This window comes from Xyrauchen texanus, chromosome 30, assembly GCF_025860055.1.
Source record: "Xyrauchen texanus isolate HMW12.3.18 chromosome 30, RBS_HiC_50CHRs, whole genome shotgun sequence".
Taxonomy (NCBI): Eukaryota; Metazoa; Chordata; class Actinopteri; order Cypriniformes; family Catostomidae; genus Xyrauchen; species Xyrauchen texanus.
The window spans coordinates 7,019,526-7,047,454 of record NC_068305.1 but is presented as its reverse complement, the minus strand read 5'-3'; the positions used below and the strand labels follow the sequence as shown (position 1 = coordinate 7,047,454).

The 27,929-nt window shown below is 37.6% G+C and overlaps 2 protein-coding genes across 2 annotated transcripts in view; one reads left to right on the top strand and one right to left on the bottom strand.

Annotated features, from left to right (window-relative positions):
* Positions 1 to 24: 24 nt before the first annotated feature.
* On the bottom strand, positions 25 to 12,578 carry LOC127624014 (cyclin-K-like). Its single transcript, XM_052098606.1, has 11 exons — positions 12,443 to 12,578; positions 11,675 to 11,963; positions 11,473 to 11,554; positions 10,294 to 10,425; positions 10,099 to 10,204; positions 9,958 to 10,015; positions 8,937 to 9,106; positions 6,956 to 7,155; positions 6,575 to 6,608; positions 5,456 to 5,524; positions 25 to 1,168 (listed from the first exon to the last, which is right to left on the bottom strand). Exons 2-11 carry the CDS (start codon positions 11,875 to 11,877, stop codon positions 609 to 611), a joined length of 1,614 nt encoding a protein of 537 aa, XP_051954566.1. The 5' UTR covers positions 11,878 to 11,963; positions 12,443 to 12,578; the 3' UTR covers positions 25 to 608.
* A 5,546-nt stretch (positions 12,579 to 18,124) lies between these two features.
* LOC127624005 (B-cell lymphoma/leukemia 11B-like) overlaps positions 18,125 to 27,929 on the top strand; it is a 46,747-nt gene continuing 36,942 nt past the window's right edge. Inside the window, exon 1 of the mRNA XM_052098588.1 lies at positions 18,125 to 18,645. Within this exon, the coding sequence (XP_051954548.1) occupies positions 18,582 to 18,645 (64 nt within the window). The 5' untranslated portion in view covers positions 18,125 to 18,581. The remainder of the gene's footprint in view (positions 18,646 to 27,929) is intronic.

Sequence of the window (27,929 nt, the reverse complement as noted above, 5' to 3'; positions counted from 1 at the left end):
ACAAATCACTGAAAAAAAGGAGGGAAAATGACTTTTATTATCTGCCTAAATAAACATCAAGTGAACACAAAGTGGTTGGCCACAGCAAGTTCCCTGATGATCAACTAAACAAACTAAGAGCATGTACAAGAAAAAACTATGATAACGTTTGACCATTCATGGACTCACTTGACTTTAGTCAAAGATGCCAGAAACGCATCTAAATAAAAAAGACAGTCAAGGATGATTTGTGGTATATTTTTTTCCCATCTTGGTACGAAAACAGATATGAATTCTGCAACACAGCAACTAAAAAGCAAAGCAAGGGGGAAGAGAAGAATTTACATTGAAGAAAAAAACATTCCCTAAGGATATTGCAGAATAAATCATTTGTATAAACAAGAATTCCCAATTCATTCACAGAAAGGTGTTTGGAATGTCAATGGTGCCGTGAACTGAAAAAATGGTTTGAAGGAAGAGTTCACCCAAAAAGTGAAAACTCAATATTTACTCATGCTCGTGTCAATCCAAATTTTTATGCTATTATTTTTTGGCTGTTGAATAAAGTCGTATGGACTACTTTTACAGGAGCATTGTAAACACATTCACCTCCACCTTTCCATTATGTCTCATCTCATCCATGCTCCTCTGTTCATTCCTGCCACAGGTGGCATAGCGTGGGGTGGCAGGGGCACCTGAGGTTGACCAGGAGGAACAGGTGGAGGGGGATACCCCATTACCGGAGGGGGCACACTGTGCCCAGGTGGCATGCGTGGAGGTGGGTAGCTGGGGTTATATCCTGGCGGGGGGTAAGATGGTGTGGGTGGGGGCAGATTAGGTGGGGGGTAATTGGCTGGGGGTGGAGGGCCAGGAGGTGGGGGGTTTGGGTGTGGATAGACGTGTGGGTGGTAAGGTAGGCCGTATGAAGGGGGCATGGGTGCGTAGGAAGGTCCTTCAGTCTTCATCATGGATTGCAGGCTCTGGAATCCCTCCCCTGACATGTATGAACTGGACGTTGACATTCCCATGATGTAACTGGAGGGAGGAGGGGGAGGTGGGCGGTGAGGTAGAGGGGGCGGGGCCCCGTGCGGCAGAGGAGGAGCCAGGCCCTGTGCTAGGTCATGATCAGTCAACACGGCCGGCTCTGCTTCAACAGGAGGCGCAGGGACTGCAGATGGAGCCTTGCGATCTACAGGAGGACAGATGTCAGGGTGTGGTTAAGTAGAAGTATATTTCTATGTATGATTATAAGGACATACTAAGGACTTACAAATTGGTCAAATTTCTGCGCATTTCTAAAAATGTCTAAAAAAGAAAATGCGAATATCGTGTGTTTTCATGCACTACATCAGGGGATCTATTTTTTAGGCCATGCCCCCTTTGGGGAAAAAATATACTGCAGCAGGAGCAACCCATGACACAAAGTTTTCTTCCTGCAGTAGGCACTTGATGGCTTAAGGTGCGTACACACTGCCAGCGACATCGCGCGCGACAGCGACTCAAATACCATTCATTTTCAATGCGAGCACAGCGACTTCCGGCGACACGAGCTGTTGCGACCGTAGGCACTAGATGTGGGCGTGTCCAGCGACGCGATAAAGTTGAGAAAAGTTCAACTTTGGAGCGACTAACGGAAGCGACAGCCAATAGGAGAGAAGACGGGAGAGCTCACGTGATCCTTCTCTCTCTCTCAGATCCTGCAGTAACGGAAAGACGGATGAAAGGCTAATTCTTGCTGTTAGAAATTTTCCAGTGCTCTATGATATGTCTCTTCCCACATACAAGGACATTTTTACGAAAAATACTGCGTGGAAAGGTGTATCTGAGATCGCGGGGATTTTATGGACCCAGACAGACCAGCATTTGCATTTTCGCCACAGATAAACAGCCGCTATGGCAAACAGCACGCATTGTTTCTCATTCATCTTTGATATAAAGCATTTTATGTACTGATTCCATTTATATTTAGTCTTTTCCCTCCAAAATGTTTGTTTTTAGTGGCAAGAAAAGAGATTCGCTGTCAACAGCAATGGAATGGCATCTGCAGCGACAAAGTCGCTGGCAGTGTGTACGCACCTTTAGAAAACCGAATGAGCAAAATGATTGACAGGTGAAAAGCATCAATGTCACATTTGCGGTTTACAAAGTCTACTTACTGTCACAGAGACCAGTGAGGTATCTCAGGACGCTTATTTCATTAATATCTTTAAGGGAGAAGGAACATTCTTTGCATATATTTCCATAAAAAAAATAAAAATAGCTTACAATACCTTTAAGAAGAAAAGGCGGAGGAAAAGAAATTGCGCACACTGGTTGTCACGTGTATTGTTACTATTTTTGTTGAATGTGTGAAAGTGAACAAGACTTGAGAATGTGGCAGTTGTCCGTGCTCCCCTTACATTACCTCCTTGCTGGCCCACACTTTAAGAACAGCTGCACTACACCATTTGATTTATCTTGAGAGCCCAACTAATCATGAAGGAGCAGCTCAATGACCTTGCTTCTGAAGAGTTGTATTTGTGGTATTAGAGCAATTGCACACTCTTTTATATAAAACTAAAATGCTGCCAGGATACGTCACAGAATGAGTACAATATCTCATTCAATATGGCCTGAAATAGCTGCCATGACCTACTTAAACAACCAGCTGTGCATTAAACACTTCTGAATGTCAAGGGCTATGTTCGAACACCCAACCTTTCATTGGGTCAGACACATCAAGCAATCGCACATCCAGAACATGTGCTAAAATGGTTTAAAACATAAAAAAGGGATAGTTCACCCAAAAATGAAAATGTTCTCAGTATTTTCTCACCCTCCTGGCATCCCAGATTCTTTCTTCAGCAGAACACAAATTAAGATTTTTAGAAGAATATCTCATCTCTGTAGGTCATCTCTATGCAAGTGAATGGGTGTCAAAATTTTAAAGCTCCAAAATATACAAAAAAGGAACACAAAAGTAATCCATATGACTCCAGTGGTTAAATCCATGTGTTGAGACATGATAAAGGTGTGGGTGAGAAACAGATCAATATTTAAATAATATTTTGTAAAATTCTCCTCCCTGCCAAGTAGGGGCGATATGCAAAAAAGATCACCAAAAAAAAAGGAGGAGAATGTGAAGGAAAAATTGACTTAAATATTTCTCTGTTTCTCACCCACACCCATCATATCACTTTAGAAAATACAGATTTAACCTTCAGAGTCAAATTTGGCATTTTGATATTCTTCTAAAAATCTTAATTTGTGTTCTGCAGAATAAAATATCTGATAAGATATAAGATATCTGGCGAGTAAACGATGATAGAACTTTCATTTTTGGGTGAACTAACACTTTAATGCACATTTAGAATTTTCAAAACTCTAGAAAATCCACCTCTGCCTAGCGCTAGTGTTGCAACGGTATGAGATTTTCATGGTATGATAACTGTCTCAGAAAATATCACGGTTTCTCGGTATACGGTATTACACAATTACTATTATCAGTGAAAACAGAAGGGTTATTTTATTTATCTATTTATTTTTGAGCAAACACTTTATTATAATTGAAATTGAAACCATTTATTTTATTGAAGTATGTGTAAAAAATGTCTCCCTTTTGAAAATAAAATAAATAGAAAAAATAAGAAAGCTAACAGAATTATAAACATGATAAAAAAATAGCACGTAAATATAACATGTTATATAACTAAAGCGTGTTAGCATAGCATGTTAAATTAACTACTAAGTGAAAAATAACATCAGCTGTGTGAGCTTTTGAAGTAATGTCCTATGATTATTAACAGTTAACTACTGTAGGTGCGCGACAGTGAGGCCAGACTGCTCCTGTGTGTACCTTTATCTCTGTGGTTCTCAACTGGTTTTGCTTCAGGACAGATTTTACATTGGAAATCAAGTGTCGACCTGCCATAGATTAAACATAACCTGTATTTAATATATCCTGGGTCGCATTTCCTTTTGTGTTGCATAGTTTTGTTCATGGTTTTCCAGTACAAGGACATGCATCAAGTGACATTATTTTTGTTGTTGATGTCAAAATCTACAGGAAGTCTTCTCTCCCCCTTTTCATATATTTACTTATATGAGCCCATTATTATCCCGTTTGTTACCCAATATAAAATATCTATACACATATCACACAGAAGGAAAGGCTCCTCATTACCATGGTTAAGTCAGTGTGCTAGTCTTAAATAATAGTAATAATAATAATAAATTAATGCATTTATGAAAAATAAATTCCAGCTGAAACACATCTTGAAACTTTAACTACAACTGCCACTGTTGATATAAAATGAGGTCTAATAGATTCTACCTTTAGATTATTTCATATGAAACTAAAACATTTTGTCAAAATATAACAGTTACTTTTACTAATGTAAAATCCTGAAACAAATTTGTGAAGGTGATGGTGTGTAATTTTTTAATTTATGTTTTGTTTTGGCGCATAGCACAGTGTTGCTCTTTTCCTCAGTGCTGTTTGGCATGTCAGGGCTGCTACTGTTTGAGAGGTTTGAATTGACAATCTCCGTAACACTTTAAACTAGAAAATATAGAAAATATAGATATTGCTCCGCAATATCGAGGGAAGCACAGTTGTTGAACGCGCGCGCCAGAGAGAAGAGCAGATTATTAGCGTGAGCTCTTTACACTCGCGAAAGTGCAGATGAGATGTCTTTAGCTGTTAGCGAGATTATCATTAAATCTGCCTCGGCAGGTAAATACTCGATCACTTGGGCGGCGGCCGAAATATCTTCAATGGGAGAAGTTACCATGGCATTGTTATTTCCCTGCTGTCCGCGACCCAGTCCGAATAGACCAGTTGAGAAACACTGCTTTAACTCACATACTCATGTCAGACCCCCTCGCCTCTCTCTGACATCTGCTGCATGTGTGCGTGTGGCCCAAGTTGACGAGTCTGACAGACAGTCGAGAAGGAAAGGAGATGCGCAGAAACATAGCATTCGGGTTTTGTTAAGCACACATTTAAAAGTTGTCTGGAAACCCAGCAACGGAGTTTGTGTGTATGAAATATCGTACACAGAATATGCTTAATAAAATGACAACGTGTAAGGTCATGTCAATACCCTTGACTCTCTTCTTTTATCTGGAAAAGGTAATAAATTCACAGTTTATGCAAAAACTGATTAGCACATCTAGCTTTTTGTCCGTTACCCTGATTTGACTTAGTGTATATCACCTTTATCACCATTGTTAGATTATTCAGTGTGCATGTCTGTTTACGCATTGATGTCAAGAGTTTAAAAACTTGATTGCGTTGTAGGTTTATTGATTTGTGTGTAAACTCTTAAAACAGGTTTTTGTAATGTGCAGATTTTTGGTAGTTAGCAGCATTTTGTTGAAAATGTAAATGCACTCACAGAAATAAAACCACTTCATTTTTTGTGTTTATGAGGAGCATGGAAAATGTTTCCAAAAATGAATACTACTGGCTATTCTAAAGCACAGAAAGCCTCACCTGGGGGTTGGGAGGCAGGCAGAGGGGGCATAGGACTCTCCAGACGCGGTATCTTAGACCCAACTTGCTCTGAAACAAAGACATAGAAAGATTAGAGACAGTTAACCCAAAAATTATAAACTCCTTTTAGTTTAATCACCTTTGTGTCATCTCAAAATCTTATGTCTTTTTTCTTCTGTGGAAATGAAGATATTTTCATAGATGCATGTTGCGTTTAAATCCATACAATACAAGCCAATGGGGTCCAAAACTTTCAAGCTCCAAAAAGGACATAAAGGCAGCAACAAATGTAATCAATGCGACTCGAGTGATTAATCGATACTATATACTTTATCCTGACATTTGCAGTCTCCTTGCATTTGAGGCATGCACAGAAGTTTCATATTGGTCTGTTTCTTACCCAAAACCGATCAGATCGCTTCAGAAGCCATTGATTAAATCACTCTAGTTGTGTAGATTACCTTTACGCTGCCTTTATGTCCTTTTTGAAGCTTGGAAGTTTTGGACCCCATTGACTTGCATTGTATGGATAATACTGTAAAGCTTGGAAAATATTTTTGTTAGTTTTCCACAGAAGACAGCAAGTCATTCAAATTTGAAACAGCATAAGAATGAATAAATGATGAGATAATTATCTTTTTTTTCCCTCCCATTTTCTCCCCAACTTGGAATGCCCAATTCCCAATGCACTCCAAGTCCTCGTGGTTGCGTAATGACTCAATTCGGGTGGCAGAGGACAAATCCAAGTTACCTCCGCATCTGAAACCATCAATCTGTGTATCTTATCAAGTGGCTTGTTGACATACCCCGTGTGGAGGCCCACGCCATTCCCGTGGAATCCACGCGCCCCACAGAGAGCAGTAACCACACGACCATGAGGAGGTTACCCCATGTGATTTAATGTCAATTTGGTTACTTAGGAGACTTGGCTGTAGTCACTCAGCATGCCCTGGAGTCGAACTCATGACTCCAGGGGTGGTAGTCAGGATCTTTACTCACTGAGCTACCCAGACACCCTATAATTATAATTTTTCAGTGAACTATTCCATCAACAATTAATACAATATGGAATGGTTCATCTTTGATGACACCATACAATGTCCAATGTAAGTGATTTACCTGATGGGGCTTTAGGTTCATCTTTAGGAGAGACCTAAAAACACACACACACACACACACACACACACAAAATAAATAAACATATGAACCAAGCCGGGGTGGGGGGTGTTCTTGGTTGCCCTGCAGCTCAATGGAAGATTCAGCTTTCTGAGCCACCATGCATCTCAAAGAGGAACAACCCTTTTGTCTTATAAAAAACAGTTCATGGAAACCCAACATTCACCACCTAATGAACAATATACATATCATGTCACTGTCTAAAGTTCCTAATGTGTCTGCAAATGCGTAAAATCCTAGATCAATAATCAAACAAACTGACCTTCTACCAGTTTTAAAAGTATGATGTACAGTATATGAGCTGAATGTGAAAGCTTCACTTACATGTTGCCGTTTAAGCTTGTTGGGTGGGCTAGCCTGAGGGGAGTTTTTCTTGGGAGGTTGAGCAGGTGGGTTCGGTGCCCCTGACTGACTGGGCAGCACTGCAGGAGGTGGTGGTGGTTTCTCTTTGTCCTGCATCGGAGGTTGCTGGGGTATCGGCTGCTTACCCTGAGAGTACAAGTCCAGGATCTGATGGCAGATGTCTGTAAAGTAAAGCTTTATTTATATAGCACCTTTAAAAACAGTGTTTACAAAGTGCTTTACAGATGTTCACATGCATAAAATAAAAAACAGAATCAAAATAAAAACAGAATTTAGAAATAAAGGAGAATAATGTAAAATGGAATTAAAAGAATAAGAAAATAAAATGCGTAAAAACACAACATATTTCTGGAAATAAAGTCGCGACCATTTGTAGGCATGCAAGGAGTTGCGTTTGACAGCGGACGAGAGTTTGTTAGAACAATAATGTCATGATGGACAAATATTGAATCTGGTTGCATGAAGAACTTTGTAAAGGCAAAATATTCTGAATACTTCTACCGTCTCTATGACTGATGTTTTCATCTGTTTTAATGCACGCGTGTTTGACCAGCTGACATCAGGTACAAATAAATAATGACTATAAGTCGCAGGACATTTCAGATGATGAAAAAAATTCATGACACATTAAGAAGTTAAAAAGGGAAAAAAATTAGAACACACAAGGGTGTGAAGATGCTGTGAAGAAAGAGCAATATACTGCTGCTTTAATAGTGAGACTTGTAGTGAATCACACTGCCTTACAAAAGGCAAAACACAGCAACGAGTTATTACTAAAATGGTATCTTTTAGACTAGTTTTGTCGCCATACCAAAATTTCAGTTGTCGGTTCCGATACCAGTAAAAGTTCACGTTGCTCCAATTTCAATACCACACAAAAAATAAATGCTAATATTGTAATGTGCAATTGAACACACACCTTTAGCCTATTTAAAGTTACATAGTAAATTATACTAGGAACATATTTCCTTCAAGTGTTTTATATCTCTGCTTTGTCATGTACAATGATTGAAAAAGATTCTCAATGTCTGTAGAGTTTCCAGTGTATCAGCGGTCTGCTTCACACATTAATTTAAAGCATGCAGCTCGAATGTGGACTTAGATTGCAGCCTTTCGCGGTTTAATAATCACAATAGGACATATCACGGTTTTAATTTGATTAATTGTCAAATTTAGTGTAAAAGGAGTAACACAGCACATGCTCAAATAAGCGTGTGAGTATTCAGAAGTGGTCGTGTGTCAGTCTGACAGCACGCTGGTACCGGATAGTCATTGCTCAGTACAGCAGAAACACTGGAATTTGTCTTGGTACCCAAGATCTGTCCTGTGACAGATGGGTTTAGCTCAACAGTGTTCAGATTCAGAGAAAACAACGAGAAGCTGTCAATCAAAAAAAAAAAAAAATAAATAATATATATATATATATATATATATATATATATACACTATATATATATATATATATATATATATATATATATATATATATATATATATATATATATTTTTTTTATTTTTTTTCTCTTTTCAGTTTTTCTAAAAACAATTTTCTTGGGGGCCTGCGTAGCTAAGGGAGTATTGACGCTGACTACCACCCCTGGAGTCACGAGTTTGAATCCAGGGCGTGCTGAGTGACTCCTGCCAGGTCTCCTAAGCAACCAAATTGTTCCGGTTGCTAGGGAGGTTAGAGTCCCATGGGGTAACCTCCTTGTGGTTGCTATAATGTGGTTCTCGCTCTCGGTGGGGCACGTGGCGAGTTGTGCATGGGCCTCCACACGCGCTTCGTCTCCATGGTACTCAACTTCGAGGACATTGGGAATTGGGCATTCCAATCCTCATTTTTAAATTCTCAGTTTCACTATGGTGTAGGATATGAATCATAAATTGTGATGAATCGATTATGTATTGTATTTTATTCCAAGCGTTTGCTTTGACTTCTCACCCTCCAGGAGCTCTACCGGCACGTCCTGTACGAACTGCTCCCACCAGCGACGAGATGACTGCTTAGACGTCCACTCCTGGATGTCAAACTTACACAGTCTGCCGGCGAGATACATGACTGCCACAGCTATGATCTCTGGCTCCCACTGAAGAGACAACATTGTGCAGAGACTGCAAATATACACAAACATATTAATATCGAGGAGGTGGTAAAGATCATACATAATACAAAATTCATTTCAAGAGGGCAGATGAATTAGTAAAGCTGTAACAAAAAACCCATACACATTTTTTGATAATCAGGATGTAAAACCTCACAGGTAAATTATTTGAGGTAGGTGCAACTGTTGTGCTTTTTACATTTCAGAACACACATTACCATATAATTAAGAGAATTTGAGCAAATAATAGAATTGCTACAATATGCAAATGCCCTAAAGGAACTCAGAACATTTGATTTGCCAGAAGTTGATCTATTAAGTTTTTTGAAGTATTTAAAAAAGTATGATATTGTACTATTTATTATTCAAATAATTCTATCCTGTTGAATATTTATTTACAAAGCCTTATAGGCTTATGTTTGATTTCAATGTGAAAAATCAGGATGGTGCCTAGAGACTACAATGGCAAGATGTACAGTGAAAAGGAGTTATATTTTAGCCAGTTCTCACACAAAATTGATTAGATCGTTTCACAATACATGGATTAAACCAATATGGATTACTTTCATGCTGCCTTTATGTGCTTAGTGGAGCTACAAAGTTTTGGTCACCATTCACTTGCATGGTATTGACCTAAAGAGCGGAGATATTCTAAAAATCTTCGTTGTGTTCTGCTGAATAAAGTCATACACATCTGTGATGGCATGAGGTTGATTAACTGATAAGAGAATTGCATTTTTGCTTAACTATTCCTTTAAGCTTTGACTAACTGAAATGAGAAAGATAGACAAATAGATTAGATTGGATAAATTGTTCATGGCAAATATCTGAATGATAATTAATTGCCAAAGTAAAGCCAACCTGTCATTCACAAATGTCCACGCCATCTGCACAAGCTTCTGAACTTTGTTCTTATCACCTGAAATCAAACCATCAGATAAGTGACAATGAATTCAAACAGTCAAAGATAAAAGCTGAATAACTCTGCAACTCTGTTGATACCTTTCAGCTGTTTAGCGTAGCGCAGAAGAAACTGGTAAGGGTGTTCTACTTGTAAATCAAACTTGATTGTCTGGAGTAAAATTCTTTCCAGGACCATGACCTCTTCCTGTAGAGTCATTCCATGAGAAGCAGGGATGTTTAATATGGCAGGGACATCACAAGACTGATATACTGTGTGTTGAATAAGTTGCAAACCTTTGGATCATCTCCAAACTGGGCAAACTGCACGTCGTTGAGCAGACTGCGTGCGGTTTTAATTATGTCTTTACACTTCTTAGGGGTTTCTTCCACTTTACCAGCCAAGAAGAGACAGCAAGCCCCGGTCACCTGTGGAGAACAGTCATAAATGTGATTTAGTTGATCATTTGCTACTTCTGAAACCGGTAGGCTGTCAGGCCTACTACAATGAACATTAAATACCAACAAACTCTTTTTTTCAACTGTGAACCTTTGTTTATTTTTTTGCCCCTGGCACAAAAGAAATGCTGAACTGCTCAAATTAAAGGAATAGTTCATCATTTACTCACACTCATGTCATCCCAGATGTGTATGACTTTCTTCTGCAGAACTCAAAGGAAGATTTATAGAAGAATATCTCAGCTCTGCATGTCTATTTAATGCAAGTGAATGGTGGCCAGAACTTTGAAGCTCCATAAAGCAAATAAAGGCAGCATAAAAGTAATCTAAACGACTCCAGTGATTTAATCCACGTCTTCTTAAGTGATCTAATACATTTTTTGGTGAGAACAGACCAAAATATAACTCCTTGTTCACTGTACATCTTGCCATTGCAGTCTCTATGTGCCATAGTGCTTGACACATGTGCAGAGCACTAGATGGCGATTGGGAAGTGTAATTGAGCTTGAAATCATCTCGCCAAGGAACCTGATGATGTCAAGATTTATAGTGAAAAAGGAGTAATAAGTCTGTTTTAATCCAAAACTGATTGGATTGCTTCAAATGACATGGATTAAACCATGTGGATTATATTTATGCTGCCTTTTTGTGCTTTATGGCACTTCAAAAGATTTGGACACAGTTCACTTGCATTGTACGGACAAAGCTACAGAGCAGAGAAATTCTTCTAAAGTTTAATTTATGTTCTGCAGAAGAAAGAAAGTCATACACATCTGGGATGGAATGATGGTCAGTCAATTGATAAATTCTATATTTTTAGATAAACTATTCCTTTAAAAGCTTAAAAAAACATTTTTTTATTTCATGATTAAGGGGGTTTTAGGCACTCCACTTTGTGATGGTCATAAGAACACCCCAGACCTGTGGTAAAATGACTGTAACACAAGACTTATTACTTTGTCATTACATCACAACAACAAACAACAATGCAGATTTTTAACAGCATGTTTTACTTACATATCTGGGGAACTGTTTGAAAGAATGAAACATGTAAAAACGATGAAAGTATGTTATGCCAGTTGCCAAAGTGTCATAATGCCTTAAAAATGGGTTAAGGATAATACTGAAATTCTTTCACTATTTCAAAGTCAGAAATTCACACATATTGCAATCAGAAAACAAGATGTACTTGTTCTAAACGGCTGCATTAGAAGGATACAGTCCCAGACGAGTTCCGACGTCAAATATGAACCTGGCTCCCTCTCGTTTGTACCGGGCTTCTGTGGCCGGGTCCAGGCCGTCAGACTGGGATGGGGTATGGGCCAGATCCTTCTTGTCCCAGTACCAGCATGGCTTTATGTGATCCAGATTTGTGGCGAAACTCCCAGAAGCAGCGTTAGAATTCTCCTTGCCGTCCTTCATTTGGCAGGAAGTGAGAGCTGATGCCAGACTGGACTATAAATCCACCGTTGGACAGCAATCGAAGTGCAAGTCTGAACTGCAAAATACTATATATATAAAATGCATTGTTACTGAGAGGACAGTGACATCCAATTACAAAATATTTTTTGTCATGAGAATAATGCAAAAACAATCTTAATGGTCATCATGTATTATCAACAGCTGCTAAAGTTCTTCTTGGTAAGGACATTGACCATACATGTGATCATATTTTAAATCTCATGAGAGCACGAGCATCAGGAAAGTAAACGTAACTTGTATAACAATTAGTTTAGTGTCTTAACGTAATCTTAAACTCTATGATGCCCACAGTACATTCGTTTTCATCTTGATCTGGCGAACACAACCAGTATAGTGTTTGGAATACAATTAATGTGTCCAGGTGATGACATTTCATCTCAAATAATCTGTTCCGGGAGTTAAAGTTTAGTTTCTGAATACATGATAATTGTCAGTATGCCCTCGAGCACGATCAGCTTAAATACTCATCGTTCATAACATATTTCATGAATGACTATGTACTAACCTTACTGTTGTAATATTTGACAGGGAGAGAATCCCGATAAATTCCGCAAACATGTGTACTTTTAATATTTTCGAGCTCAGATTCAGCACACGGAGGTCGCCATTTATAGCGGGTCTTCTTCTGCTTGCCCACACCGGCTTGGAAGCGTCATTAAACACACGAGAGTAGCTTCGGCGCCACCTAGAGGCATGCAAGGGAAGGCTGCATGCTAGGACGCGCCCTTTGAAGGCTGCAGTATACCGAGCGTCCTCCTTTAAAAAGTATCGTTTAAACGAGACGGACTTCGTAGGACAAACGGAAACGGAACGTAACATGGTTGCTATGAGAGCACGCTACACTTTAATAAGCACGAGAGTGAGAAGGGAACAAAGTTCCTTTAGAAGGGAATGTATGAGGGAACATACATTTTAGAAAATAGATTTTACAGGCGTACTTTTAGTCTAACACTTTATTTTAATTATATATTTATATAATTATACATATTATATTTACGGGCAAATTGGCGTAATTTATTTTTAGACTTTTCCGTTGAAGCAAGGAATTGTGCGTTGTGAGTGCCCAGAAGGATACCTCATGCATCCTCCGAATTCCAGTGAAAGGCGGTCGCATTTGAAGTGTCCTACTCGCTTTTATGAAAGGAGACAGCCTTGATTAGGAATGCGACCGAAAAATACGACCTCCGGAGGACGCAGCCTTCCCAAATGCACACCTAAGGGCTGCACACCAAATACATAATGCAACGTGAAATTTAAAGGGGTAGTTCACCCAAAAAATTAAAATCCTCTTATCAGTTACTCACCTCATGCCATCCCAGATGTGTATGACTTTCTTGCTTCAGCAGAACATAAACACATAGTTTTAGAACTATATCTCAGCAGTGTGCATGTGTGACATAATGGCATGTTTACTAGAGAACTGACACACATACGGCACACCCGGAGGAGCAGCGCTGTTTACAACTGAGAAGGAGGAACACTGTACAGAAACCAACTTCGTTGGTTTTGGTTAAGATTTTTATTTGTATCTGTATGTTTTTCATAATGATGCGTTTGTGTACTTATCCTGGATGTCTCAACCGATAGAAGAATGTGAGATTACGTCCATACCATGCCAATGCAAATACGTCACACGAAAGAACGTGTGAACTCCTCCCTCTCGTGAATGTGCATACTGCTGCTGACCAGAAGTGATTATTTACAGTTGAAAAGCACTTAAATATTTATATGTTTACACCAAAAGCGATCATATCACTGTAAAAGACATTCATTAAACCACTGGGGTCATGTGGATGATGTTTATGCTGACAGTCTTTTCTTTATGGAGCTTCAAAGGTCTGATCTTGCCTAACCCTAACAGCGGTTTTCCATTTTGTCACGTTTTAACAACATAAATAAAAACAAAACAAAAACACGACGGCTTCAAAATTCATGTTGGAGCATGACTGAGTAATATATGTTGTAGAACAGAATGTCCAAGTATCTTTAAGTACTGTTTATTACAAACATTATTTTACTCATAAATTGAAAAACTCCATATAAAACCCCATTAGAAATTCAATAGGGAATCCATTCCGCGAGCCTTCCATGTTCAACTACAAATTGACGTCACAGCTGAACAGATGTTGTTAATAGCAATACGTTTTACGGAAGCTTTGAACCAATGGTGATTTTTAAGTGCATTTCAATTTTTTGGCTAATATTACTTTTCATATGTATTTTTTTCTAATTTGTTTCTGTCTTATTTCTTTTCCCCTGTTTTTAATCTGTGCATGCGTTAAGCTTGAGGAAGTGTGAATGAGCCAAGGAGACTTCTGAAGGTAAGATTTATAGTTAAAAGGGACACCAAAAACAAACACATTGCTTCAGAAGACACAGATTAAGCCACTCGAGTAGTTTAGATTATATTTATGCAGCATTCCTTTTAATAGCTTGAAAGTTTTAAACCCCATTGACTTACATTGTGTGGACAATGAAAATATAGTTGCTTGTGTTTTGCAGAAGAAAGAAATTCATATGAGTTTGAGACGGTATAAATGATGAAAGAATTATAATTTTTGGGTAAACTATTCCTTTACACTGTCTTAATGATATAGAATAAGTTATAGACTAGGGCGTAGGCCTGCGAATATTTCCTTGGAGTCAAAATTATTGAGAAGCACAGAGCTGTTAAGAAAAATACACTGAGGGAGTATTTCACTATGAAATCTGATGTGAGACCTTTGCTAAAGGTGTTCCCTGACAAACTAGATCATGGCGAAACTCATCATCAACGTTGGTTTTACATTACATTTACAACTACATTTTCACCAACAACTTCAACATTTAATTTGTTTTTTGAAGCTTCCAGATTTAAAAGAACAACCTCAGATGTTTAGCTGAGTTGATAAACATGCTGAGTTTAAGTCTAATAAATTATATAAACTATTTGATCATGTTTTAATTGAATGCTTCTTTTGCTCAGTCATTTATAAATCCTTGTTATAACAAATTGTCCACTTATGCATACTTACTGTAGATTACATTTGAATTTAGATTTACTGGGTGAATATTGTCTCGTTTTGTCACATTTGTGTATGAAATGGAATGATGCTGATATGTACATTCTCAAACGGGATTGTCCTATATTACTTATTAGTGTGTATGTCCATTGCAAAATAAAGAATTATCCAAAAACATACAGATATACTGTACATAACTGGGTAATATAAAATAAAATGGAGGTACAAACAGACACTTCTCCTACAGTTTTTAAACAGTATTTCAACATGTTCACTCCTACTGTAATTTACTGTATATTGAACTCTTCAAACAAAAAACAAAAATTTAAAATAAAAGAAAGAAAAATCATAGTGGTCAGTATTTTTGCAGAAAAATATTGTTTTTGAAACTGAGCATATTTGCCATTTAAGGCTTTTATTTGCCATGGCCATTACAATCAGAGATGGATTACCGACCGGGCAAATGGGGCCAGTGGCCAGGGTCCCTTGACTACCAGGTGGCCCCTGACTGCCCGGAGGGGCCCTGGGCTTTAAGGTTGCGTGATCTAGTTTGGTTATCCCCCCGCTCGAAAACCCTTTTGGGCATGAACAACGAACACCGCTAACCCCCACCCCCCAACAACTTTTGGGCAGGAAAACAAAACCCCAAAAACAACAATTGGAGGGGGCCCCTTGGAGATCATTGGCCTTTGCGAGTCATAATCCATCCCTGATTACAATGATCTGTCACATCTTCTGCTGTCTCTTCTCCCATCAGGTTCACACGATCTTTATCCTCTGAATACTAAATCCCTCACTGGACTACAACTCCCATCATGCATTGCATCCCGCCATTTTCTCTCACACCTGTTCATTATTTGCTCATTATCTGTGTATTTAAACCCTGAGGTTCCATCGTTCAGTGTGAAGTCTTGCCAGTTCTGTTTCAGTCTGCAATTCTAAGCGTTTATCCTGTTTTTGCCTGTTTGGATTTTGACCTTTGCCTGATTAACTTGTATATTGCCTCAGTGTTTCCCCTGTTGGATTTGTCTGCCTTGCAATACTGTTTTCTGGATTTTTGACCCTCTGCCTGCTTGACTACTCTATTAAATCTGCATATGGATCCTACACATGATCAACCACAAAACTATTTGAATGTTACAGGGTTGGCACAATTCATTAATAGGTTACAAATGTATCAATTTCCCTAGAATGCCCCTAAAATATTCAGTCTGCCACAGAGAAATATGAACATCAAAGGGTTTAAAACTCTTATCAGACAGGATTATTTAGTAATGTCAAATCCATAATTTTTCTGTCTCAAAAAAGTCCTTCATGGAGTATTGTTCCTAATCAGCATCCACACTTTTCAGATTGAGGATAAAGTATTTCATGCATTCTAAGGGTACTCCTGGTTAGCTGAGCTGTAAGCACCTCACGATTTTGAGACGCTGCCAAAATAACAGCATATTGTGCTTTTTCAATGCGTTACATGTTGGTTTTGTATAATGGTGTCCCTCTCCCAAAGGCAACAATGATAACCCTGAATTGAAAAGATCATGTTTTATTTATGAATGTAACTGTGCTCCAGGGCTAGAGTACACAGGCTGTATGTTGTATGGCAGCTATTGCTCCATAAGTGAGGAGGTTTAATGTTTTTAGGTAAAGAAGGTTACAGTGTGAAGTTACATGACATTTATTCTAGTTTCATATATCACAGTTTCTTCTGGAAAGAAGGCTAAATGTTGAGCTACAGAATGAAAAACTCTTTAATAAATACATTATAATTTGACCCTTTTGTAAATTGTATGTTATTAAAATGCTGCTATATTCATTCATTTTAATTATGTTTTTATATTAGCAATGTGATGTTTTAAAATGTATTCTCTGTCTTGATCAAACGTATTTCATTCTTAAGTCAATTAGAAAAAAATGTGTTGTTTCAGCTGAACTGTGTTTTGGGGAGTGGCCATTGGCTCTTGCACACAGATGTTTAAATATGTAGGCCTGGGTGAAGGTACGGTGGTTTATGTAGAGATTAAAAAGTTGTTATTGGTAATTAATAAGGTTTAAGTTGTGTTCACAGATCTGTTTAGTGATACCCATGCTGTTTTGTGTTAAATGTGTTTTGTTTAAAATTACCACCACGGAGATTAATGTTCCTTGAAGCAATGAACTCATGTTCTTTCAGAGTAAACTCAACTCAGTACTCAGTACTCAACTCAGAGTAACTTGTACTACACTTAAATTCATCAGTGAAATAAGTAAATGACAGATAATCAGAAATATATAGTAACTTTGAGTCACATAGACATGTGATATGAGATTGGATTATATTTTTCTCACTTAAAAAAATTAAATAAGGCCTGATACATGCTTTCGAAATAAGTAGAATATATATATATATATATATATATATATATGTGTGTGTGTGTGTGTGTGTGTGTGTGTGTAATGTAAATAAATCAGTTTACACAATTTAGTAAATTCAAAAATCTTTTTTTTCTTCAGTGCAGCCAACAGGTGGCGCTATTGACTTAAAGGGCAATTGGACAAATCTGAATCATAATGTTTATTGCCTGGGAATTATCATTATTTTGTATTTGTATTATTTTGTAAAAAAGGCAGAACAGTACATGGTGTCATTGTTTTGAATATTTAAAACTTTATTTTATACGATGTGTTTTATTATAATGATTTTAAAAGTAATAATAACTGTAGTTATTATTACTTTTAAAATCATAAAAAAAATTATATGACGTCTCATTAAAAAAGCGTAAGAAGCTTTCCAGTTCTTTATTTCTTTCTTTATTTTGATGACATTGGTTACTGTCTTATGTATTATACTAAATTGTTATTTTCTTTATTATTTTTTAGTAACATTTAGAAACGCCTCCTGGCACTTAAACTGTAGAAATGACCCTCTCCGAACCCAGTGACGGGATACTGCTGGTACGCACGGTGACCCTTCTGTACCCAGTCTGCTGCCACTAGTCGCCCCCAGCGTTCTGCTCTTCGCATCACGTCACGTCCGTACTTGAACTTGAATCCCATTCCATTCTTCAACCCCCCCCCCCCCCCCCCTACCCCCCTACCCCCCCACACCCTCCCTCAGGGTGCTCCCTGAGAGGAACTTGTCGGACGTAAATGCGAGACGTAATTGCTCGGGTCTTGATTGATCTGGAGAGGAGGTGTTGTCTTCAGAGGGACCGCAGGAGAGTTGAGCCATTTTGCGCGCTGATGCCAAGCGCACATGGAGGACTGTGCCAAACACTTCTCTCACCTGGCGAGCGCGCCGTCCTCGGGTCTTGGATTTCCATTATAGCAGGACCACAGATATTTAATTCTGAGTTGTAGAGATTTTAAAAGACAAAATTTTACAGAACAGTGTTTTGGAATCAATGTGAGTCTGGCAGAGGTTAAATCAGCCGCTTTTTCCGCATCGCTATCTCAGGTCAAGTTGCTCTGAGTTATTGCTTCACATCAGTCGAGCGCGATTTAGATTTTTCTAAGAAGTCAAGTGTTATTTTTTTTTTTATTATTTAATCGTGATTACGATTAAAATAACACGAGAGCGGAGTGGAACAATAACCGGACTGTGGAGGAAAGTTTGGAGTGCATCGGTCCGAGTGTCCGTGAGATGCTGCTGTAAATGGTGGGGCAATGTCCCGACGGAAGCAAGGCAATCCACAGCATCTGTCCCTCACACAGAGGGACATCATACCCCGTGAGTACAACACCTTCACCCCCTTCGGCAATACTGACATTCCTTAATAGGGCCAAAGAAAACTTATCGAAACAATTAGTGAACACGTTTCTTTCTTTCTTTCTTTCTTTCTTTCTTTCTTTCTTTCTTTCTTTCTTTCTTTTCTTTCTTTCTTTCTTTCTTTCTTTCTTTCTTTCTTTCTTTATCAGTTGAATATCTCACATTAGTCATAAGTAAACATGCATTGCTTCGAATTGTAAAATGAGATGTTAGTTTTTCACATTTCTGGTGGTTGATTTCGCTCATAATGGTATCATGAAGTCCAACACATAAATTACATTTTGTGATTTGCTTTCCTCACTAAAAGGGCAGAATTAACTTTTAACATTTTAAATACCAAAATAATTACACTTGAACTGTGTGTTTGATCTTAACTGATTACAAACTCTATTTATCGATCATTTATAACCAACTATTGGGGCTGTTACTGTTTTTCTTTTTTTCTTTTTTACTGTCAGACCATCAGTTCTGAGAATAAATGATAAATTGGACAATCTCGACATGCTAAACATAAAAAATAATCCTCAACCAGTGTTGGGATGGTTACTTTTGAAATGTATTCCACTACAGATTACAGAATACATGCTGTAAAATGTAATTTGTAACGTATTCCCTTAGATTACTCAAGGTCAGTAACATATTCTAAATATTTTGGATTACTTCTTCAGCACTGGTAGATTTGTTTTTCACTTGTTCTGACTATAAAAACTCTGCCAGTACAGTAAGACAAAATACACATGTTAAAAATCATCTGAAAAACCTAAATATATTATGCAGTGTTGTTTCTAAAACAAGATTAATGAAATTGATCTTGTTTTAAGGATTTTCAGATATTTTTACAGGAAAACAATACAAAGATTATTACCAAGAATAAGATTATTGCCCTAATATCAAATATCTTACTAGAAAAAAAGAAATTATGATCTAACATGATGCCTGTTAACGTGCGTGCAAAATGGCTAGAAATAGCATTTTAGCTTAGCGTAAAGCTGACAATTTACACAAGGTTTATTTATATTTCTTCTGCTCCAAACTTACTTAAAATGTACGTCTCTGTCTGCTCGTATCAATGTATTCCGTTACTCCCCAACCCTGTCCATGACACACACACACACACACACACACACACACACACACACACACACACACACACACACACACACACACACACACACACACACACACACACACACACACACACACACAGAGAGAGAGTGGCCTATCAAGTCTATTTTGTATAGCTTAATTTAAATGTATTAATTCATTTATATGTATATGTCTGAAGACATTTTCTTTTTTTATTTCTGTTTTACAATATCAGACTGTCAAACAGGACTAACAGGGACATATGTGAACTAAGGACTTCAGTGTTTACTTCCATAGTTGATCTATTTTCACATCAAGAGACTCTTTCTAATTGTACGACTATCTAAAAGAGCCAAGTGCTTGTACTAGTTCAAGTTTTCTTTTCCTCAAAAAGCTTTTTTTAATTTGAACTTTTTACATTTTGATCGTAAACTACTGAGTGTAACATAACACTAACCAAGTGTATGTTTTTTGATATTCAATATTGAAAATAATAGAGCCCTAATGTGTCTGATTTATAACAGCTTCATAATCGTCACATTATGCCTTACATGTTCACCAGCATTTATAACATTGTTTTTAGCCACAAACAATAAAAGACCAGGAAAGTTTGTCTATGAATAATACAAATATTACAGCTACGATTACTTTACACATCACTGATATGATCCATCCTGTACTATTGCAAGATTTATAAATTAAACTCATATCGGATTAATGTCTCTTTTTAAACACCTCTTTACATTTTTCTTCACAACAAGATTTATTTGTATTAAGTGGTTTTTAATTCCTATTCAAAAATCCCCCCTCCCCCCCATTGCATTTTAGAAAATGTGAAAACGAAGATGAAAAAATGGTGTTATAGGAGTGGGATGGCTAATAGAGATCTGGTGAAACTACTACTGCCAGTTTGCCAGATGTGGGTTATTTAGCAGACAGTTTGCTTCCATTCAGAGTTTTGGGGGTTTCGTTAACAAGAAATAATTTCTATATTAGTGCTTAATTAAATACGTTTATTTGTATAGCCAAACCCGTCAAGCATATGTGTATGTTTGCAATTGTGTTTGAGCAGAATAATTGTACTTATATTGTATTATAATTATACTCAAATATGTGTTTAGTTCACTCATAATAAGTCTGGTCATGTGTGTGTGTGTGTGTCAGTTGGCAAATGTGTAGTTCACATGAGATGTGTGTATGCTTTCTCTACACTCTCAGATTGTAAACCCACCCTTTTTTAAGTGCACTCCTCTCGGGCTTGCACGCCAGCCTTCACGGGCAATATCACACTCTTTTGGGGGGTCTGTCTGAAGGGGAAAGCCAAAGTGCCCTCATTTGACTATGTCAGCGCTCTTGGCACAAAACATGTCAGTTAGCTAAAAGTTGCACAATAGGAAGATCTTGCCCCGAGCGACAGCACCTATAGATCACACTCAAAGAGAAAACCAAGAAACAGGAATATCGACATACTTTGCGTCTTGAAATAAACGGGGGGCGCACTCTACACCCGCATGCACATGCACAGGTGTGTGCTTTGAATGGATAGTTCACCCAAAAATGAAAACACTCACCCTTATTTTGTTCCAAAATGGTAAGACTTTCTTTCCTCTGTGGAATACAAATGTAGATGCTAGGCAGAATGTTAGCATGAATGAGGTACATGGTGCACTGCCTAACTTTCTTTTGTGCTCCAGGGAAGAAAGAAAGGTAAAATAAGTTTGGAACAACATGAGGGTGAATAAAGGATGTCAGAATTTTCATATACTAGTGAACTATGCCTTTATAGAAGATAACTTGATCAGAAGGGCTCTTTTACACTCAAACATGGGTTCACAGGACGGTCTAAAGATGAAACCACACATATTTAGATTTCCGCAACAGCACTTCAGTGCCAAAGAAACTGATTAGTACATCTGAGTAGCTGTTATTGCATGTAAATTGTATGATTCATTACATGAGCTGTTACACAGATATTTGGATGGGTTGGTTTAAACGTTAAACTGTGGGTGGGGGCTGTCCATTAGGGCCCTTACTGGCTGTGGCTCTTAAAATGTAAAACGATTCTTGCATTGGCTTTTAATGGCTGTGAATGTCAGTGCTTTGAATGATATTTGCCATGATCTTTTAGTAGCGGTGGTCATTTTGCATTGCATCATGCTAATAAAAGACAAGGCATGAACGGCCCGACCACTGCGCCTTTGATTTCTTAAGAGTGGAAAGGGTCACATCAGCCTTTTACAAGTGACTCACTTCTTTAGGAGGGATTTTTATGGTGACGTCCAGCCTATTTGTTTATGTTAGAACAGCCTTTGAATGAGGACGAGACAAAGCAAGAGATTATTTCACACACCGTGTGAACCCAGAACTGTTTGATTGCCATGTGGTTTCCCGCTGATCGGCCTCGTCTGACCTGACTTGACAAATATCGTATTCGAGTCTTTATTTCACTGCACCAAATTACAGTTTATTTTATGAGTATCGTATTTGCTGGTTTGCACAGCTTCAATGGAGTGTGAGCTTGTACGGTCATAGCTGATAGGGGGTGCTGTAAGTCCTTATGAGAGAGGATGTGTGTGTGTGTGTTTTGAGAATCTGATTACTGCCTTCAGGAAGTGTGATAACTGTATTTATAATGGTTAATACCCTGAATTGCTATCTCTCCTCCCAAGTGTATCATTCCCACACCAGACTCAGTATAAATCTCTTATCTTAGGCAAAAGGTAATTAATTCAATTTATTGGAGTATAGATTTCACCCTGGGGAGCAGTAATCGAGACGCTATGCCCACTCTGCGCATCGCTCCTAAACATGTCCTTGGTTCCAACCAACTTGCTGCTTTTAGTTTGAATTTATTCAGGATGTAAACATTTCTGTAATTGTGCCAGCTTAGCTACAACAGCTCATTTTCAACTGTTGTCCCAGGGCAGGTATTACAAATAGACAGAGAAAATGAAAAATGTAAAAACAGGATATTTTTAAAACAAAGTTATTGGGGTTCTGCCTTTGAATATCTGGCTTTGTGAAATTGTCAGGTTCAGAGGAAGACGCTAGAGCACACGTGCATGTAAAGATTTGTGTGCATTTGTTTGGCATGCATCAAGAGCTTGTAGGCCGCTTTAATGAAGACAAGAATGAGCATTCAAGCTGAGCCTGCATGAATTTAAATGGCTTAAAAAAATTCTTTGCAAATGCACCTGGTGAGCTCAAAAATCATTTTAGAGATTTTTCATATGTGCTGCAGATGTTACCAGTGCCGCAAATACATGTCACTCACAGAATGTGCTCGGTGTTGTCCGCTGTGTGTTTCTTCAAATATTAGCTACTTTAATTCAGGGCCGTAATCACCGTAGGCAACCAATGTTGAGTACTGATGTTGATTAATATGGATTTCCACAATGACAGATTCTTAAAGGTTTATATTTGGTCCTCCCAATCATGAATATTTGGTGACATGCTTAAAATACTATAAGTATTACTTTGATTATTACTGTACTATTAAAATGTGTACAGTATAACAGGATAATAAAAAAATAAAAAAAACACACCCATACCTTTTTTCCCCCATTGTATTTGTGCAATTACACATTTAGTAGTTTTATTTTAATTTTATTATTTTAGCTTAATGTCAACAAATACAGCTTTTCTTCTTTTTACATACAGTGGCCCCTTTAAGCATTGGGACACTTTAGCCACACTTACAAGTGTGTGAATGTATTTGCATTAAATGACATAAATATCAAGCATTTATTTGAAAGAAATATAGTACAAATGCACCTTTCATGCTAAACGTTTATCAAAAAGTTTGTTAGATTTTAAATGTGAAAACCTTATTACTAAAAAGTATTTGGACTGTTAAGCCACATGCAAAAGTGTATGAATGTATTTGCATTAAATAATATAAATATTAAACGAATAGTCATTTTATTTTAAAGAAATATTGCACAAACACACTTTTCAAGCAAAACATTTAAATAAAAAAGTTTGCAAAGTTTCAATTATAAAACGTAAGTAAAATATTTGGACACTTTTGTGTTGTCAGATGTTCACAGTTAATGTGATGAACTACACTTGTGGTTACTGCGCTAGGACACCTGTGTGAAATTGAGGATAAATGTCGTTAGTTCTGAGAAAAGCTCAGAACTGTGCCATATGCCATTTAGGTTTTAAAGCTATTTTGTTATCTAATACAATGACATTTAGATATTTTTAAGTGTGACTTAAGTGTCCAAAAACGTTGTGGCCACTGAATATGGAGCAATTAACCTATAAACTATACACAACTGTAGCATATGTGTATGATGTATATAATCCATTACTGCAATTTTAAAGCTTCTTCACACACGTAACTTATAGATTTATCTGATTTAAATATCACACCACATACATGATCTGCTGTACCTGTGGCTCTCACAACCACTTTCGTTCTTCCATTATGTCCTCCGCTTGCATTTGGTCTGTTTGGGAGTGCACGGTTGCCTCCCAGCACACCCTCAGCGCACATTCCTGCAGCATTGGGTCTATGCCAACCCCATGATGTTTGTGTTCTCCCCCTTGGCATTACTCCACCGCTGTGATGGGTCTCCTGTCAGTCTGCGAGTGAGCGGCAGTCAGTCGAGTGTGTGGAAGCGGCCCGGAGCCGCTTGCTGTCGCGTCCTCCACAGCACTTGTAGCATTCAGACGTGTATGTGATATCATGTAATATCTGTTTAGATATCACAGGATCTAAATACAGTATGCATCTAAATATCAGTTTGTTTGTGAGTCAAAGTGCTTATAGGTCAAATATTGTACAAAATAATGTTTTGTCAGTTAGCCAAAAATGTGTTTAATTTGGTAGACCTATTTTCAACTCAATAATATAATTTAATAATTACATCAATCTGATAACATAGGTTATGCCAATTAAAGTGATTCAGAGAATAGCTCCTTAAAGGTATTGTTCACCCAAAAAGACAATTATGTCATCATCTACCTACTCTCATGAGATGTTCCAGACCAGAATGACTTTGTGTCTTTTGTGGACATTGGAGTCACACTTTTTTTTTCCAGTCCAGACCCTAAAATTCTGCTTAACATTTGCTTTTGTTATCCATCGAAGAAAGAAATTCATACTGTTTTAGAACAACATGAAGGTGAGAGAATTACGTCAGAATTAGCATTAAGGAGTGACTATTTGCGACTAGTTGCACTAGGTGTAAATAACACCTGCCACACAGCGTGGCTATTTGCATTCCAATAGTCTGGTGGAAACACAGAAATTCAAGACAAACTGCTCCCCTAGTGTTTACTAAGGCAAATAATGAATATTCGTGATTGACTTACGGGACTTTCACCTGTTTGTAGACTATATTGATTTATTATAATTTTTTTATATTATTCACTGCAAAATGTGTGTTTGACATAAACACACATTTCAGGGGAATGAAAATTCTGTTTCAGGCACATATTAATATCATAAACACCAGTAGAAACCAAAGTTAACAACAAATTACAGTTAATTTGGCCAACAAATTCAGCTTCATCTGGTAATAAAATAAAATAATTAAATTATCATTTAATTAAATAATAATAATAATTATTAAAATAATAATAATTATAATTAGGCTACTATTATGAATAGGAATACACAAGGTATGTTTTATTAATAGAAACTAAAAATGTAAAATTAACATGTATAAATGGCCATTTCATTTAGTTTTAATGCACTTCCGGCTTAAGCCCCGCCCACAGCCGGTTCTATCTGAATTCAGAGACAGATACTGATCATTTTTATCATGTGAACAAACACAGATACAAATACAGATAATGGCTTCGCCACACACCTCTTGTTACTATTATAAAACCATGTTTCATTTTTGTGAGGGAAGGTTAGGGATAGGTTTAGGGGTAGGGATGAGTGCAGGGTGTCTCTGGGACTCTAAATAAACACAATAAACTCACTCCAGTGATGCCGTTATACTGTATGTTAGTATTTAATTAGAGGTGAAAAATAGCATCTTACACTATTTGTACTTAGTGCAAACAATATGCTTTTTGTTGTTTTTTACAATTAGTGTAAAAATCATCTATCGATATTAGACCCTGCCTTTTAATTATTGGGTGAACTATCTCTTTAAGGTCACAACTGCACACTGTACAATTCACTTTTTATAGTGTATCTCTCCAATATCAAAATAGTATGTGCCCAAGAGTGTGTTTGTCCCTCAGGCAGAGACTGGGTTTGATTAGCTATCGGATCTCATGTCTGCAGCAGTCTCTTTCCTGTAGTTTTGCTCTCTGTGAATCTGTTTTGTATCTCTGTGTGGTTTTAAGTTTTGGGTCAAATCCATTTCACAACAAAGAGTGTTTTGACTGTTTCATCATAGCTGAGATGTTAATAGTCCAAAGCAAATGACATGGATATGCCAGATAGGGAATTTCGCTAGGGTACAAAATATGTATTTTCACATAACAAACAGTTGTTTGTGAGGCTCCTTAACCACTTTTCCCAACGTGCACCTGTGATTCTGTGACAAGCGAGGCGGCTCATGCCTGTGAGCGTATTTTGAGACTGTTTTGTGGCTTTAGCTAGCGCTGGTTCGTCTGCTGCGATATACCTGTACGGTGCATGTGCACCGCTCCCAACATCCGTCCAGCATGCAGAGAACTAGACCGGAAACACAGATACCACTACAAGATTCAGAATGTACTGCCTGTCACACACACACACACACACACACACACACACATGTTGTGTTTCCATGTTTTATGGGGACTTTCCATAGACAAAATGGTTTTTATACTGTACAAACTTTATATTCTATCCCCTAAACCTAAACCTACCCCTAAACCTAACCCTCACAGAAAACTTTCTGCATTTTTACATTTTCAAAAAACATAATTTAGTATGATTTATAAGCTGTTTTCCTCATGGGGACCGACAAAATGTCCCCACAAGGTCAAAAATTTCGGGTTTTACTATCCTTATGGGGACATTTGGTCCCCACAAAGTGATAAATACACGCTCACACACACACACACACACAGTGCGGCTATCATTATGAGCAATCTCCATAGACATAATGATATTTATAATGTATGAAATATAGACTTATATAACTACAGACTATACACTTCAACACATCTGCAATGCTCTTACACTATAGTTTAGAATGGCACGAACACAAGCGGAGTGATATACACACACAGAGAAGCATCCGAGTGTTGATGGTGTGAGACCATTGGAACTCATAGATCTTCTCTCATCCAATCAGATTCAAGGACCAGAAATAATTGTTGTGAATATTTTTCATTATATATATATCTATATATATATATATATATATATATATATATATTTAAAGATAACTAATTATATCTTATAGAAAGATAAGATAATTATTTCATCATTATATATTGAATTATTGTTATATGAGAGGATTTCTCAGCAAATAGTTTATATGCGATTAATTGCGATAATATATATATATATTATATATATATATATATATAATGAAAAATGTTCAGATAATTCAAATGCATAACATTCTTGTGGTAGTTAATCATTGATAAGACAATACTAAAAGTGGCTTTAGAATACAATGTATTGTTTACTAACATATTATTGAACATAAGCCAGTCATTGGCATACAGTTCACAGCAATCCATTTCACAAGTGAATTTGACAATCAGTTCGAGATTTATTATGAGGGCTTGTTTAAGGACCCGTCAATGTACACCTGCGTCAGACATGCTTGTATAGCGTCTTGGTTGCGTTGCGTCATAAACATAAAATGTTTATGTCACTGTGTCACGTTAAATATAGTTCCCCTTCTGTCGCTCTCTCCACGTTGTGTCAGAGAAGCGACACTAGGGGTCTCTCTTGAGCGCCGATATTCACCTCTGAACTATGAAAAAAAGGCCAATGAGAGTTGGCAACCAGTATTTGCATGTCCCGCCCCCGGACATACGGGTATTTAAGCAGCGCAGATATGGGACTTCATTCAGAAAATTTCTTCGGAGCCAATGGTCGTGTCTGCAACTGCTGCATACTACACACCGAGTTCCTTCATCCCTCTGCTGCATAACTGTTGGATTCCACAGCTCACAACAGCGGCTTTCTCCTGTTTGCAAGGCTGTGAATTCCTGCCCCTGGGCGCATCGACAGTGCAGATTTAAAA

Coding starts and splice junctions, on each gene's coding strand:
- LOC127624014 (XM_052098606.1), bottom strand. CDS start 11,877: ATGAAGGACGGCAAGGAGAATTCTAACGCTGCTTCTGGGAGTTTCGCC. Junction 10,426..11,472: donor TCAAACAGTTCCCCAGATAT/GTAAGTAAAACA, acceptor TGTTCTCCACAG/GTGACCGGGGCTTGCTGTCT. Junction 10,016..10,098: donor CTACGCTAAACAGCTGAAAG/GTATCAACAGAG, acceptor GTTTGATTTCAG/GTGATAAGAACAAAGTTCAG.